The 16,127-nt window shown below is 36.2% G+C and overlaps 1 protein-coding gene across 1 annotated transcript in view; it reads left to right on the forward strand.

Moving 5' to 3' along the window:
* LRBA (LPS responsive beige-like anchor protein) overlaps positions 1–16,127 on the forward strand; it is a 522,692-nt gene that overhangs the window by 113,091 nt on the left and 393,474 nt on the right. The window contains exons 30-31 of the mRNA XM_037058420.1: positions 1,370–1,817; positions 10,003–10,136. Coding sequence (XP_036914315.1) covers positions 1,370–1,817; positions 10,003–10,136 — 582 coding nt within the window. The remainder of the gene's footprint in view (positions 1–1,369; positions 1,818–10,002; positions 10,137–16,127) is intronic.

A 16,127-nucleotide genomic window follows, 5' to 3' on the forward strand; every position in this document is an offset into this window, starting at 1 on the left:
TGTGGGAAACAGGATGTTAAAATATTAGGTGTGACTATGTATGTGAATGATGGAAGGCAGTCAAGAATGATTATAAGGCATAGTTGGATAGATTGGAGGTGGAGCATGTTCAGGCGCAGATGAATTCACTTTTCCACTGTTGATGGCTTTTAGACATGGAAAATTCAGAGTAGGCTGTTACAGATAACGGTCTGAGTGTTTTGTTTTCTTTGTTTTTTTGATATTTAAAGCTTCGAGAGTGTGAATGAGTCCATTACAGGAGTTCACTGTTGTGAGAGAAGAGGACTAAGGCCTGAATACTATGTCCCCCCAACTTAAGAAATTAGAAAAAGAAGTGAAGGAAATTGGGGAATGGCCAGTGAGGTAGTAGATGAAAAACTTGAAGATAGATGATTCCACACAGTTTGTGTAGGTCAAGTGAAAAAAGTGTTACCGTGTTGGGGGGAGTAATCAGTTGCTGCTGTTTTGCCAAGTGGTATTAGGACTGAGAACTGACCACTGGACTTAGCAAGATAGAGCTTTTTGGTGACCATTGGCAAAATGGAGCATTTTTGTTGGAATAGAGTGCATGCCTGATTGGAGGGAATGAAAATCAGAGAGGCAGGGCGATGCTCTTTCTTGAACTAGATTTTAAGGATCATTTGGTTATTCATACATCCAGGAGGAATAACCAGTTTTCTAGGAGTAGTGCAGAAGCCATGTTCGAGGTCGAGGCCTTGAGGTTACTGTTCAAAGACATGGCAATGTATAAAGGCACAGAAGCTGAAAACTTTGTCCCCTGTTGAGCAAATTGCAGGTAATTTGGTGATTAGGAGTGAATGTACCATTTTAAAATTTGCTCTAAATTGAGAGTAGGATGTGTGATGGCATGAGTAGCAGGAGGTCACTTTGGCAATGACTAGTCATCTGAATCGTGTTTATTGACCCCCTACTGCTTTCCAGGCCTCGTGTAAGCCCAGGCGTTATGATAGGTGCTGGGGAGGAAGTGATAGACTAGTTCCCTGCCCTGGTGACGTTGACTTTCTAGTGGACCCACATCATTGAAGAGCCTTGTATTTTATTGGACTTTTTTTTGTAGGCCAGTGGCTTTCAACCTTGTGTTGTTCTCCACTGCTACATCGTGTTCAGTTTGGAGGGTTTTCTCTGGTATTTTGTTATTATTTATTGTTTTTATTTTATTATATCATCTAATTTGATTATAGATGCATTAACTCAGTACATTTAATAGATTATGTAATTTATTTGTGCCTTTGAGGAGATACCATACATTTCATAATTTGAAATAATAGATGGTTATAGGACTGAATGTACCTTTTTAAAATTGGTTCTAAATATTTTTTACTTGTCTTTTTTTCTGTTTCTGGGTAAGATGTAGAAAACACATCAGCAGCATCCAGCCCATTAACTCCAGCATCAGTGGAAGAATCTGAAAGCACATCATCTGCTCGAAGGAGGGACTCTGGCATCGGGGAGGAAACAGCTGCCGGCGTGGGGAGCAGTGTGGACGTGGCGCCTTCTGTGGCCCCTCTGAGTGTCAGTGCAGGCCCAGATGCGATCAGTGAGGTGCTGTGTACTCTTTCTTTAGAAGTCAATAAATCTCAGGAAAACAGAGACGGTGGAGAAAATGAGCTGGATAACAAGGCTGCACCTTCAGTTCCCGTTTCAAAAAATGTCAATGTAAAGGACATTCTCCGCAGCTTGGTTAACATGCCAGCAGATGGAGTCACAGTGGACCCTGCCCTCCTGCCACCGCCCTGCCTCGGAGCGCTTGGTGATCTGTCTGCCGAGCAGCCTGTGCAGTTCAGATCTTTTGACAGGTACTGTAAATAGTTTTTGGGTTTTGTATGCATGTATTTAAAAATCGTCAAGGCTGAAAGGGTAAACAGGACTTGAACTCCGCAAAGTTTATAGCTTCAACACTAAAAATGGATGTTTGTAAAAATGACAAGGATATTTTTGTTTTATAGTTTGTTCACCTCTTCAAATTTTCATATAACAACACTATCATCAGATGATTTAAAAATAATTTAAAAATTACATTGGCAAGTTGTATGTTAAATATATTTTGTTGGTTTGTTGCAACATAGAAGTCACCGGCACCCAAAGACAGCTCCCTCTGTACTCTTGCTGTTAGCACTGCGCCAGCCTGTGAGGCGAGTGCGTCCGTCCGTGTGTCCCCGCAGAGTCAAACCCAGCCAGCTCCCTCCTCGGGGTCCCGATAGCTGGAGAAAGCCGACCTCGGGCTTCTGCAGGCCTACAAAACCTTTGGCTAGTTTGCCTGGTATTTTCCTTTTTATATTAATACATTTTTTGAAATTCTGCCTACAAGACATGTATGTATTAGTAATTAAATATATTTTTTTCAAAAATCAATATTTTTATCTGGAAAGAAGCCCTAAATTAAACAGAGGTTGCCAGTTAAAAGAACTTTTATTTTTCTTGAGTCATTTTGAAAATAAGTCTGGCAACCTCCGTCCTCTTTGGATGTTTTATTGTATATTTTCTATATAACCACAGTACGTTCACCAAAATAAGAAAATGGACATTAATAAAACACTGCCTTCTAATTTTCAGATACCTCTCAGGGTTTGCTGATTATCTCAGCAATGCCCTCTGTGGTAGAAGGATCCAGGTCAGAATGCTGTGGTGCGTTTCATTGTGTCTCTTTGCCGTCCTTCGGTCTGGAAGAACAGTCCCTTTGTCTGGGTGTTTACTTCTGTGTGTCTCCTGTTCCCTGTATTCCTTCTCATCTCCTAGTTTTCTACTTCAGATTTGCCGTGTGCTGTCCATGGGATATCTAGATGGGTCGAAAATCTTTTTGGTAATCACAATGTTCTGAAAGAACACAAAGGAGATAACACTTTAGAGGAGGATGTTTGCTGTCATCCTTTGTCATTTTATCCCCTCTGCCACCACCATTGAAAGTGTTAGGTCCGTGTCCTGGAGTGATGAGGCTGACAGAGTCTGATGTCCAGAGCAGTAGATCATCAGTATGTCATGCAGTTGCTAGATTCCAGTGTATTTTTCATTTTTTGTAAAAATAAGCTTTATAATGCAGGAATTAAAAGACTTTAGTAATTAGACAAAATTGAGTTTTGAGTTCTGGCTGTGTTGCTCATTAGTTAATTTGGACCTATTACCTCATCCTCCCGAGCCTCAGTTCCCTTATCCCTAAATTGTGTAATATTATATAACTATTAATGAGGGAAAAAGGCACAACATATGTGTTGGTATGAAATGATATTGAAGATAGAGTATTCTGTAGCACTCAGCATGTAGAAATCAGTAAATAAAAACTGAGCTGTCCTGTCTGATGAGCCATTCAGTCACTGCTGCTTCCTGTTACGTGTGTGTTTGCCTGTGGGCACTAATTATCTGAGATTCACGTTACAGGTAAAAGGGCTACACTCTCAGTACACACGTATAATGCTAACCAGTCACTACAACGGTAAATCATATGTCAATGAAATGACTTACCTGTTAGAAAAGTTGACAAGTGGCAGGAATAGGTAGTTTACGAAAGAAGAAAAATACTGTTAGTATGCAAATATATACAGGTGATCCATATTGCTAATAAGGAAGTAAATATTAAAATAACCATGTGATAAATCTTTGCAGAGATTTAAAAGATGATACCTAGAGTTAATGAGGGTATGAAGAAACATTTTAATATTGTTGAAAGGGCATATTGGTATAATTTTTTTGAGGGACAAAGGGCAATATTAATTAAAATTTAAAATCTGTAAACTTAATGCACCTCTAGTTTATACAAAAGCTTTACAAATGTTTTCTGCCAATGGAATTTCAAAATTAAGCTAAAACCTATTGAGCTTTTACTCTGTGAAGTTCTATTCAAAATGCATTTTTAGTTACGTAGATAGGTGGATACTATTTTTGTCTGTACTTTACAGATGAAGAAACTGGGCAAGAGGAGAGTAAGTCGCTCCAGCACTTGTGTTCATCGGTGGTGGAGCTAAGCCTTGAACCCTGGGGCATTCACTCTGGACCCTGTCATTTAGCAGGCGTTCTTGCTAATCTATGAGGGATCGATTGGAGACATGTTTTATTGGCTATACGTATAGTAAATGGTATGCAGCCACTGCAGAGAGAAAAGAACACTATACGTTGATGTAAAATATTGCAGATACATTGTTAATGAAAAAAGCAGTTTACAAAATAGTTTGGGATTTGTGGTCTTTAAAAAAACATAAATATGTTCATATATACCTCAAAAAGTATAGTACATTTATATTAATAACAATGGCTATTTATGAGAGTTGGAAAAGGTGTAAGCGATCAGATTTTTAAAATATTCTCAATTTTTATAATTTGTTTAAATTTGTATTAGTTAGCTTGAGCACTCAGACATGATTGAGAGTAGATTTTAAAATTTGTCTTGCTAATACAAGAAATTGTCTTCTTGTAAATGTCCCAAATTTCACATATTTTGGCATTTATATCTTTTTAAAATAGTGTAGAAATTTAACTTTGCCTTAGTGATGCCTTCTGTGTCGAGGCTGTGCACTCATTTAGGAAACCATGCCTAGGGAATGCATATTTAGGGGTTTGTTGAAAGGAAAAAGGACTCATGGGCGTGGACAACAGTGTGGTGATTTCGGGGGAGGGAGTTGTAAGGGGGTTAAATGGCAGTGGAAAAAATGCAAAAAAGAAGAAAATAAAGGGGAACTTTGGTGATGGCATTTTTCAGGATGTTCTTTGGAGCATACATGTCTGGTATGCATTTAACGTATTGTCTGATGGAAAGCCAGCTGCTCTGTGTTTCCCCCTTCTTTTCCTTAGCAAGAGACACCTTTTGAAAACTCTTTTCATGCAGCTGTAGACCAGTGGAGTATCTTTGGGAATTTCAAAGCATCCCTCTGATCATGTGTTTATCTCTGGAATGCTTTGTCAGAAATCACAACTCTCCTCATATCTTAAGATTTATCAACTCTCAAGCAATAGCTGGAAAATTTAGAGTAACAGCTACATGAGTGGAACCTGCTGAAAGGCTGCCAGGCTGTGGGCCTTTTTGGATGGCAAGGTGTTTGTGTTCATTCCCATGCCAAAATTCTTGCTCTTATCTAATTTGAAGATCCTCTCTGGTGATTAGTGGATACCAGGGATTTATCTTGATAAAGTTCAAGGGTTTGTCTGGCTTTTCAACTAGATCCTTAGGGACTAAAGTGCTAGGTTTAAAATGCTCTTTTCTCTTTTACTGAACTAGTTGCATGTTAAATAAAATAGCATTTATGTGAAAGTTTGTGATATTTGAAACTGATGTGATTCTGAAATGTAACTTCTGAACCTTAGTGATCTGGAAGATGTTGCTCTTTGCCTATTGTTAATAAGTATAAAGAAACTTCAAAAAAATTTTCCCTAGTTCATGTATTAAAAAAAAAGAATTCAACAGTATTTATGCTTTCTTTCTATGTGGAATCTTAGGAAAATTATTTCTTTTTCATCATTAAAATGAAGATAATCTGTGGCCCTTAACTCATGGGTGGTTGAATATATATGATAATCTATGTATGTACTTAGCATAGTTCCTCACAAATATTATTCTTAAGGTTAGTGAGTTTGTAAAGAAAAAAGATATCATAAGTAACATTTTATACTTTAACATACAGTTTTGAATTGACAGTTTTGGAACACTAGCTTGCGTAACTTAAAAACATATTTGTCTTCCAAATTCTCTATGCCAAAGAGTTTGGAGGGCTTTTTGTTAAAATTAGTGGCACATACTAAAATTTTGGTTGTTTGCACTTTACATTTTAACAAAGATTTCAGTTTGCTTCTTAAGTGGAAACCTCAGATGTATCTTAAGAATAATGCTAGAAATATTTCTGCACATCGCCTACCTGGCATATAGGCTCTCAACGTTGTGTCAGATGTTTGTTTTATTTTATTTGTGTTTTCGAAAGTGTTTGATAAAAAGTATGAAATGCATAGTCCTTGCATGAATAGTCTTGAGTAGTGGAAATTTAAATTTCTAGATTGTTTTTTAAACAATAAGAACATGGTTTACTAGTTTAGATTTATACTGATGTACATGATATATATGACAGCTTAAAATCCCCTCTGTTGAAAATTTTAGTCTTTTACATGGAAACTTTGTAGTATTGAAAATAGTTGGTAAAGGGAATGAAAATATTGTGAAATCTTCCTACTGCTTAATTTCCTTTATTTGGGTTATTATGACTTTATCTTTTTTTTGTTTTTACATGGCTCAAAGCTGAAGCATTATTACGTTATCTCCTAAGAAATGACTTGAATCAGTCAATGAATTTGGAAGTTGATGAACTTTATTTTTCTGTGTATTACTAAATAAATATTTCTTTATTCTACTAAGTATATAGCTGTGCTAACATATGCAACTTTTTCCATTTGTGAGCAGATGATATTTTTGTCTATTAGTATATACATAATTTTATATTTTGGAAAACTATTACTATTGCTTATAATTGATTATAATGTTGCATATGTTTAAATGTAAATGTGATTGTGGTGATGGTTGTGTGGCTATGTGAACATACTAAAAACTAAACACTTAAATTAGTGAATTAGGTGGCATGTGAATTGCATCGCAATACAACTTTAAAAAAGGTCAACATGAGGAAGCAGTTTAAATTAGAGGCCCTTGTTGAGACAAACTGAATTGTATAGCAGTTCTGTCATTTACTTTCATAGGTTAATTTACATTTCTGAGTTTTTCTTTTTAATTTTTAAAATGGGAGTCGTGCATGTTAGACTTGAGAATAGAGTAATAATTCTTGACATGTCAGTGCTTAATCACAGCTATTAATAATGTGTAAGTTTATATCATAGGGTCGTTTGAGAGCACAAAGAATAGTGGATCATGAACTTTGACTTGGAGAGTCTTGGGAGGCTTACCTTTGAGCAAGGTTTTGAAAGGAGAGAAGGAAGTTTGCTGGTGTGAAGGACTAAGAAGAAGGCATCTCAGCAGAGGAAAAGCATATACAAAGGGTGGGAGCTGGACTATAATCTACATGCTCGGGAACCATGATCGCATACAGCAGAAGCATGTGAGGCACGCTGGGTTAAGTGTAGGAAGCCGCACTTGAGATGTGTGAGAAATCTTGGACAATCAGTATTTAGTAAACTGCAATAAAGAATTGGTATTGTTGATGATGGAGAGCATTATTAATGTCAGTAGTTTAAAGGATTGGAGATGAGGTCAAATTCTTTTGTTATCTTAATTTATTTTAATTTATTGAATCATAGTTTTATTTTTTAAGAAGATTTTATTGAATTTATTGGGGTTATCTTTTGTTACATTTAGTTATGTTACCTTGGATAAGTAGAGATTGTGCATATTGTGGAACATCTGTAGTAATTTTTTTCTGTCACCAGCTTTCCAACATATCATTATAAAAATGTCCAAATATCTAGAGAAGTTGAAAGAATTATATAGTGAACACACCTATACACCCATCCCTTAGATTCCACAATTTGCCTTTAACTGTTTGCCTTATTGTATAATACTCTGTGTAGCTATCCTTCTATCCAGAAGTCAACCTTATTTTTTGATGCATTTCAAAGTAAGTTGCACACGTGTTCACCCTCAATCTAACATTTCAGCATGCAGGTCTCTAACTAAAGATCAATACAGTATAAGGTAAAGTGCACATACAATGAAAGACACCAATCTTAAGCACACTGTTTGATGAGCTTTGACAAATCCATGCCCGTGTGTTAACCCGAATCCTCAATCAAGATGAATCTTAAAAGTTCCCTCATGCATCTTTCTAGCCAATCCCTGTCCTCATGCTTCAGTGGAATTATTATTCCATTGTTTTTCCTACTGTAGATTAAGTTTTGCCTTTTTTAGAACTTCATGTGAAAGGAAGTACAACGTTTGCATTATTTTGTTTAAGGTTTCCTTTACTTAACATAATGCTCTGGAGGTTCATCCATGTCATGTTTATCAGTAGTTTTCTTTTCGTTGCTGAACATTGTTCCATTGTAGGAGCATACTGCCATATTTTTAAAAAATTTATTGATTTTAGAGAGAGGAAGAGGGTGGAGAGAGACAAACAGACACGGGCATCAATTTGTTGTTCCACTTATTTATGCATGCATATTTTGGTATTTGTATGCGCCCTGCTGGGGGATTGAACCCACAACCATGGCACATTGGGGCAATGCTACAACCAACTGAGCTACAAGACCAGGGCTCATATTTTCATGCATCTTTCTGCGTAAAGGATTCTAGACTATTGCCAGTTTTTGGCTGTTAACAATAGAGCCTCTTTGAACGTTTTTGAGCACAATTTTTGGGGGACATAAGTTACATTGAAGAAATTGCTAAGGAAATTGCTAATTACCTGTATACTGCTGGTGAATAGGGCAGGTTTATGTCTTAAATGTAATTATAAAAAAATTCAGTTTTTAAAATACTATGTTCTGTCACTTCTATGAGTACTGGTCCTTATCTATTGTATGAGTAAAATAGGTATTGCTTGGTCTTTGTTTTGTGAATGAATGTGAAAGTAAATTGTTCATATTTCTCCTCTCTTTCTCTCCCAAAACTATGTTGCTAGGGAATAGGTAGCTAGAGATTTTCTTGAACAATGCATTCCTGCCCAGAGTAGCAAACGCACAAATTAGATTTTGTATTGTTTTCTGACTGTACCATCAGCACACATGTACGCACACACACACAGGGGTCAATGTTTACTCCCCCTAAAGTCAATAATCTTCATCTGATATAAGCTACCGTGATTTAAGTGCACCATTTTGGATTGAGGGCTCAGGTGGCTGTTGCTTCTATTTTTTAGTGTATAGTTAACATTGGCAGTCACCCTTATAATGATGTGACACCAGCTACCCCCGAGTACATTGAATAAGCCATGCCTAGCACAAGAGAACTTGATTTAATTGGCAACAGTGTTCACTGTCACACGGTAGGCACTGAAGTAAAACGGAACCTATTTCCCTTTGTATTATCTCTTTTTGATATAACGACAGAAACAAAATGTATTTTTAAAGTACTGGAATTAGGTGATTTCCACTTTTGAATTTATGGGGATCAAGTACCTAAGTAACTTTATTTAGAAACTGAATACTTTAAAGGTGTTAAGGGAATACTTGAAGCTTGCAGTTACAATATTGTCAACAGAAGATGCGATTAAATAAATTGAATGTTGAAGACTTTAGGCTTATGGTTAACACCAGGTAATTAAAAGTAAGCGCTGCTGTGGGAGCGCGTTATATATCAGCTGTCCTCTTTACCTCATTAACTGGGTTCTTGCACGTTCATGGAGCTAACGTCAATTAAAAATGCCTTTAAAGTTGTGCCTAATAAGGTCTTTTAGTTATTATTTCGGTATAAAGTATTACACTTTAATCGAAATCAGTGTGTCATAAATACCTGGGTTGGAATAATATACAAGGTGAACAAATTTGATTTGATATTTTTGCCTCTTCCACTTGTATCTGTGCATTGTTTTATATATAGTAGTATTTAAACACAGTCTTGAGGATTTAAAAAATTGGGTTGTTAAAAGTAGTTTATATCTGCATTTTTTAACCTTATAAAATTCCTAAGGTTTTTATGATTTTAAGTGAACAGTGCTTTAAAATCCTTGTTTGAAACCCATTGAGTTTTCTGCTTCAATTCTGAGGTTAAGAAAAAGTTAATTACTTTTCCACTTGAGTGCCAAAATTCCTTTTTTTTATATACCTTTGGTTATATTTTAAGTTAGATAGTTAAAGATGGTCCTAAATGTAAAGAATATTATATAGTACATCTAACTGTTAAATGATCATATTTCCATAGAACATTGTCTTGATTCTAAAATAATTGAGAGGCAATAAATATGAACACCATTGAAGTTTCTTGAGAGAATATTCTTAATTGTATATCAAAATAGAGAAGAAAAATTAGGAAGAGTTTAGCTTCCTGTTTTCTATTTAGAAATTTATGTGATTAACTTGAGTTAACCTTCTGTATTTTAAACCCTGTTTTCTGTTTCACTACAGAAGTGTCGTCATCGCAACAAAAAAATCATCAGTCTTACCTCCCGCGCTTGCTGCACACACGCCTGCCGATGCCGTCAGTGTGGTTTCTCCCGCGGAGGCAGCCCGAGCCCCAGATACGGGAGGCGAGTCTCCTGGTGAGCTTGTTACCGTGATTTCAGCAGAAACGGTTTCAGTCCTATCTTAGCAGAGCTTAGGACTTTTGATAAAGCGAAGACATTTTTTAGGCATGTTATAACTCATTACGCTTTTATGAGGTATGTCTGGAAAAATCCAGCCATCGTTAATGTGAGGAGAGCATTTTATGCAACAACATCAATGTAACCTGGCGGCCAAGGATGGTGGACTGCAATGTGCATGCGTGAACAATGATGGCCTCACTCTTCTAGTCAGTGGGGGCGGTCGATGCTTTTGAGTGAGCGTGTGTACTGTGTGGCTGTCACATTCAAAGTGACTGAGTGAGCAGAGCAAAGAATCTGCGTCAATTTTTCAATTGAGCTTGAACATTCCTCCATGGAAGTTACTCAGATGATTCAGAAGGCTGCAGCTGCGGGCAGCCGGTGACTGGCAGCCTCATCACGACAGCATGCCCACTCATGCATCATATCTTGTGCAGAGTTTTTTTTTAGTTTTTAAGAACTACCACCAAATCACCCAGGTGATTCACCCCCACTTTCAGCCCAAATTGAACACCCTGAGACTTCTGGCTTTTCCCAAAACTAAAATCATCTTTGAAAGGGAAGAGGTTTCAGACCATCAGTGGGATTCAGGAAAATATGATGGGGCAGCTGGTGGCGATTAGAACTGTGTCAGGTCCCAAGGTGCCTACTTTAAGGGGACTGTGGCATCATTGACCTGTGTACACTGTTTCTCATATCTTGTATCTTCTTCAGTAAGTGTCTCTCTTTTTCACAGTACATGGCTGGATAGTTCTGGACAGACCTCATGTAACTGTTGATTCCTTAATAATTTTCTGAATAAGTTAAGTAATATCAAATGAATTAAATTGAGGATGTCAGTATTTCTCCACACTATATGACAGATTGGATGCTGCTGGTTTGAAATATTCTTTTCCTTCCCCTGCTCTTGAGATTTGTATAGATAGTGTTTGTATGAGAAACTTTTTGTGACACATGGTCTTTTAATCTGGTTATGTATTATCAAATGTTTATGTAGTATCCAGTACTTTTTCTCTTGAATACTTTTCTGAATTGGAGACTTGGAATGGTGCCCTCAAGTATATCATCATTCTTAGTGTAATTTAAAAAAATATTGAACGTTCCACGTTCAATATTCAATATTGAAGTTACTGGGTTGATATTGGCTAATGAGATTACATAGGTTTTAAGATGGTGTTCTATGATACGTCATCTGTATATTGCATTGTGTATCCACCAGCCAAATGGTGTTTTTGCCCATCTCGTTCTACTCCTTCCAAGTGCGAAAGCCTTTGGGGGCATGAATATGAGTGTGAGATCAAATCCCTTGATGTTGACTGGAAGCTTAGTATTGATTCCAGATAAACTTGAAAACTATGTGATAATAAAATGTGTAAGTTAGGGCAAAGGGGATATTATTTTGTATAAGTAGTATTTTTCTAAATGCTATTTCATAAAAAAATAACTAGATTGCATGTACTCAAAAGAATTCATTCTGGAATGAGATTAATGAAAAATAAATTTTGAAGGAATGACTAGGTGGATTACATTAAATCAGAAATAATGTTTTTAGTTCATTTTTTCAGAAATCTCAGGCCTCCTATTAGCTTTTCTACCTTTTAAAATTAAATAGTATATTTGATAAATTGTGTATTTGTTAGTGTGTTTGATAAAAGAAGGTACCTCAGAGAGTTTTGCTCCTAACTTGAAGGGAAAGTACAGAGTTCCCATATAACTTGTGAGCAGCACCCCGTTCCCATTGTCCTATCATGAACATCTTGCAATAGCGTGGTACACTGGTTACTTTTCTTCATCATTGTTTTAGTGAAAAAAATATAAAAGAAGATTTTTCTTCTTTATTGTTCCATTATACCGTGATGCTACTTTTTTACTTTGAAGGGGAAACAATTTGGTAATCTGTTTTGGGCTGAGATCAGCCCACCCCTTGTCCAAAGCCCTTTAAAAAAATGGACTGTGATTTCTGTGGACCAGTCCCCATTGGGAAACAAGGCAGAAGTTATTAATATCTATGAAACTGTGCTGTCCTTTAAATTTAGTAATAGTGAATTCCTTAAGTCCGGAGGTTCACAGTACACTGAGTAAGATATGTTATCCTATTTTGAATACATTGCCCTTGAATTTCAATTTATGGGACAGAGGAATACGATCCTCTGATTGCTTTTAAATGTATTTTTCAAAATTTAAATCATGTACTTTTCAGAAGAGATAAATAGAAAGCTGAGATATGGACAGTATTTGATTATAACAATATAATAAATTTCTTTATGAAGCCATTGTATTTTTTCCAATAAATCCTTAATAACACAGGGTGAGGCAAAAGTAATTTTATAGTTATTTATATGGAAAATAATAAATAATACAAGAATAAACTCTGTTTTGTGTTCTCACAAAACAGAGTGGTGGTGATGCTTCTCAAATAGTTACAAGGTTTTTCTGTTTGGGGCTAGGATTTTTAGCTCCTTCCTCTTCTTCCTATCTCCCCTTATTTCTTTAAAAATATTTCATTTATTTTTAAGTCATTTCAAGTGTTCTTTGGTGGTCTTTCTTTTTATCGTTTGTTCGGTTTTTGTTCCTGATTTTTCCTTTTCTCTTTCTCGTTGGTATGCTCCTGTTGTCACTGTTCCGCGGTGTTTCCGCCTTAGTTTATTGCTTCTGTTCCATTCCACTCATCGCTGCCCTGAGCAGTGATGCCTTGATAAGAAGAATTTAACCTGGTTTGGAGTTTGCAGTCATCCTACTTCTTACTCTCCCGTGCCCCACTGTACGTGCTTTTTTGCCTGCCATACTTGCCTTTGTACCCTGTTCTCTTTTCACCTGGAATTGAAACCCCACCAATAAGATCGTCTGGCTTTAGTATTTCTAACGGATAGATTTTTGTTTTCTTTTTGGTGGGTCTCTTGACTTAAGTTACTTGCCATTAAAAAAAAACCAGACTATATTGAAGTTTATTTTTCTTCTGGTTCAGGCAGGATTTGGGAATAAAAGATTTGTGGATGAATTGGTTGTTGTTGTAATTGCATGCTGAGCTGGGTGGTTTATTCTCACAGATCAGGGTAAGTTAGGTATTACTCTTGGTTTGATCTTGAATTGTTTTCTCTGTATGAAAGCATAGTTAATATCTGTCCGCATGGGTCTTAAACATGTGTGCCTCGGGAAGACTGCGGTTTGAGTGAGTAGCAACGAAAACCAAACTGCTCAAATTCAGCAGTAGATTATTGGTTAGTAAAAAATACCCTGGTAGTACAGGGTACATTAACAAAAATGGGAATTTACTTAGAAGAAACCGTGTGAATACAAACCATAAAATACAAGTTTTGTAGCAGAAAAATTAAAATTATTTCGAAATTTTGATGTCAAAATGGGAGTTTTAAAATTTACATGTAGTACAATTAAAGAGAAACAGGAACCAGGACTGGTTAGAACTGTATCCCAGAAAAAGATTTCAAGGTTTTCAACTCTTCGAGGTCAAAGATTTTCACCCAGATAATTTTATAATTTTGCAAGAAGTTGAGGATTTGCATACGTACACTTTAAAACAGTGTATAATATTAAACCTATGATTAATGAACAAATATTGAATATCATACAAATTTCAGATTTTAGTTTGGGTAATATTCATTGGCTTCTGTAGCATTTTATTAGCAATAACAATGGCAAATCTAGCTTAACTAATGGTAAGAGAGTTATCAGTACAAGGTATACTTTTGTATTGCATATTTTTATTTTTTGTATATACATATTTTAAAACTAAAAGAAAAAAAGAGTTGTTAGTAAATATATCAAAATCTGGGAATTTTTAAGTTTCTCATCAGCAAGTTTTCATTTCCCAGAATCCAATATATGTGAAGATGCTGTTACTCTGTTTTCAGATATACTGTGGTGGTGGTCTCCTGTGACGCATGGCATCAATGAGTAAAACCAATAAAGGAACTGAGCAGACTGTTCTTCAGCAACTTACATACAAAGTGCTGGGTGTTTGCTAATTTGCAAAATTTAATAGTTACACTACTTACTAGAATATTATTAGGCCATGCATGTATTAGTATGTTTATAGTTAATGTTGAAAGAAATATTTGATTCCTTGCCTTGTATAATGTTAGATCCTAGAGGCTTATCTTTATTCATTCAGTAAAAAGTTTATTTTTTATTTAATGAAGAGTTTTTCTTGGGTATATGTAGCCTTTTCCCTCCCTGCGCTGGCCCAGAATGGGTGGGGGGAGAGAGGGGGAAGAAGAGAGACAAAGGGAAATTTAAAAATACATTATTTAAGAGTTAAATATTGGCATTTGTTTAATGATACTGTATTGCGAAGGCCCTTATTTATTTAGATCCTTAAGGGCCTTGAATAAACAATTGGCTATTCCCTGGGTAGATGTTAGATGGATGATCTGTTTGCATTTTCCTTTTTGTTCTTTTGGATGTCTGGAGAACTGTTAGTTTGAAGGAGCCCGTTCATCAGCACAAGGGTAAGGGAAAGATAAGTCAGGTTCATTCCACATGCCAGACGTAGCCTCTGCGTTTACAGAGGTGATCGTCTGTTGAAAATGTTTAATGTTAAATTAACTCAACAATAAATTTGATTTGTGTTTTTATCTGAGTTGAAAACATGCAGGGTGTATTTGGAAATTACATGTTCTTTTTGGCAGGAACGAAGGACAACTTTGCATGAAATTACTGGTCTATTTATTTTTTGTGTGACTTTATTTTTCTTATAGTTATTGCTAATTGATATATTTATCTTAGTAAAGTGTTCCTTATGATTTAAAAAGACCCCTTTGTATAAATCCCTTTCTGCTGTAGTGTCTTTAGGTTTGAAAATTGGTGCTAATTGTAGGCTAGTGTTAGGAGGGCTTTGTGTTACTGCTGATTCCTCCAGAGCCACTGTTGTTGTTGGTCTTCTTAGATTTTTAATGAGCATTTTAGCTCATTAAATTAGGGTCAGTTAGCACTTTAAATACTAATTTTGTTTTGCACATATGGCCTAAAGCCTCATACAAACACTGGCTTGAGATTTATTACTTCTATTTTTTAAGTGAGTGGTACCTTATGTGTGCCACTTACTGAAGTTTTTTATCAACTTTAGAAAAAATTCAAGGAAAACCACCACTAGTTCTCCTAAAGAAAATGTCAGATGTAGTCTAAATAGATGTTTTTTTAAGAACTACCACCAATTAGAAAGATAAATCTCAGAAATATTTAATTAATCAGTGGTAATAAGAGTAGGTGGCCAACCCTGGTTCGATGCTCCTGTGGCTGTCGGGGTTGAGGGAATTGCAGGTGCCATGAACTGAGTGTAATAAAGCTACTTGGTCCCCAAAGTGCTTTACTGAATGATGTGTACTCATTGGATCTGACTCTTAGAAATGCCTGGAACTGAAGAGTTAAAAGTTGTTTGTACTTTACCTCTTTTCTTCCTCTAGTTTGAATTTTCATTTTGAAAAATGTAAGAATACAAATCTGTTGATGGTAAAATGCGAATTGATATATGCATCTTAAAAAGTTGTCAGTATGAAGAACTGTGTACTTCATTGTAAAGTTAATCCTGTGTGTTAGGATAGGGGCCATTCATTTCCTTAGCGTTTTACAGTTGGCTCTCAGTGGAGCAGAATGGTGAAAATGGAGGGAAAGTCAACAGTAAACAAAAATCCTAGTAAAAAGGAAAGTGAACTGGAAGGAAAAGGACATGGAAGAGCGATTCATCGTGGATGACTTCAACCTGGAGGAATATGCTCACCCTTAGAGGTTGGCTTAGTAATCATCCTAAGAGTAATTGTGGAAGATTGCTCTCCTGTCCTCTTCCCGAAGGAACCAAGCCTGTGGGCCACCCCCCCAGTCCAGTATCTGGATTCTTCTGTTTGGCTGAGACCTGGTAATCAGACCTACTGATTATTGACCAAGTTCTGCCCTAAGACCAATCATGATTCAAGGAAGGTCAGGTTCTTCCAAATC

The sequence above is a fragment of the Sturnira hondurensis genome, unplaced genomic scaffold (genome assembly GCF_014824575.4).
Source record: "Sturnira hondurensis isolate 20B ecotype Veracruz unplaced genomic scaffold, ASM1482457v3 Scaffold0010128, whole genome shotgun sequence".
Taxonomy (NCBI): domain Eukaryota; kingdom Metazoa; phylum Chordata; class Mammalia; order Chiroptera; family Phyllostomidae; genus Sturnira; species Sturnira hondurensis.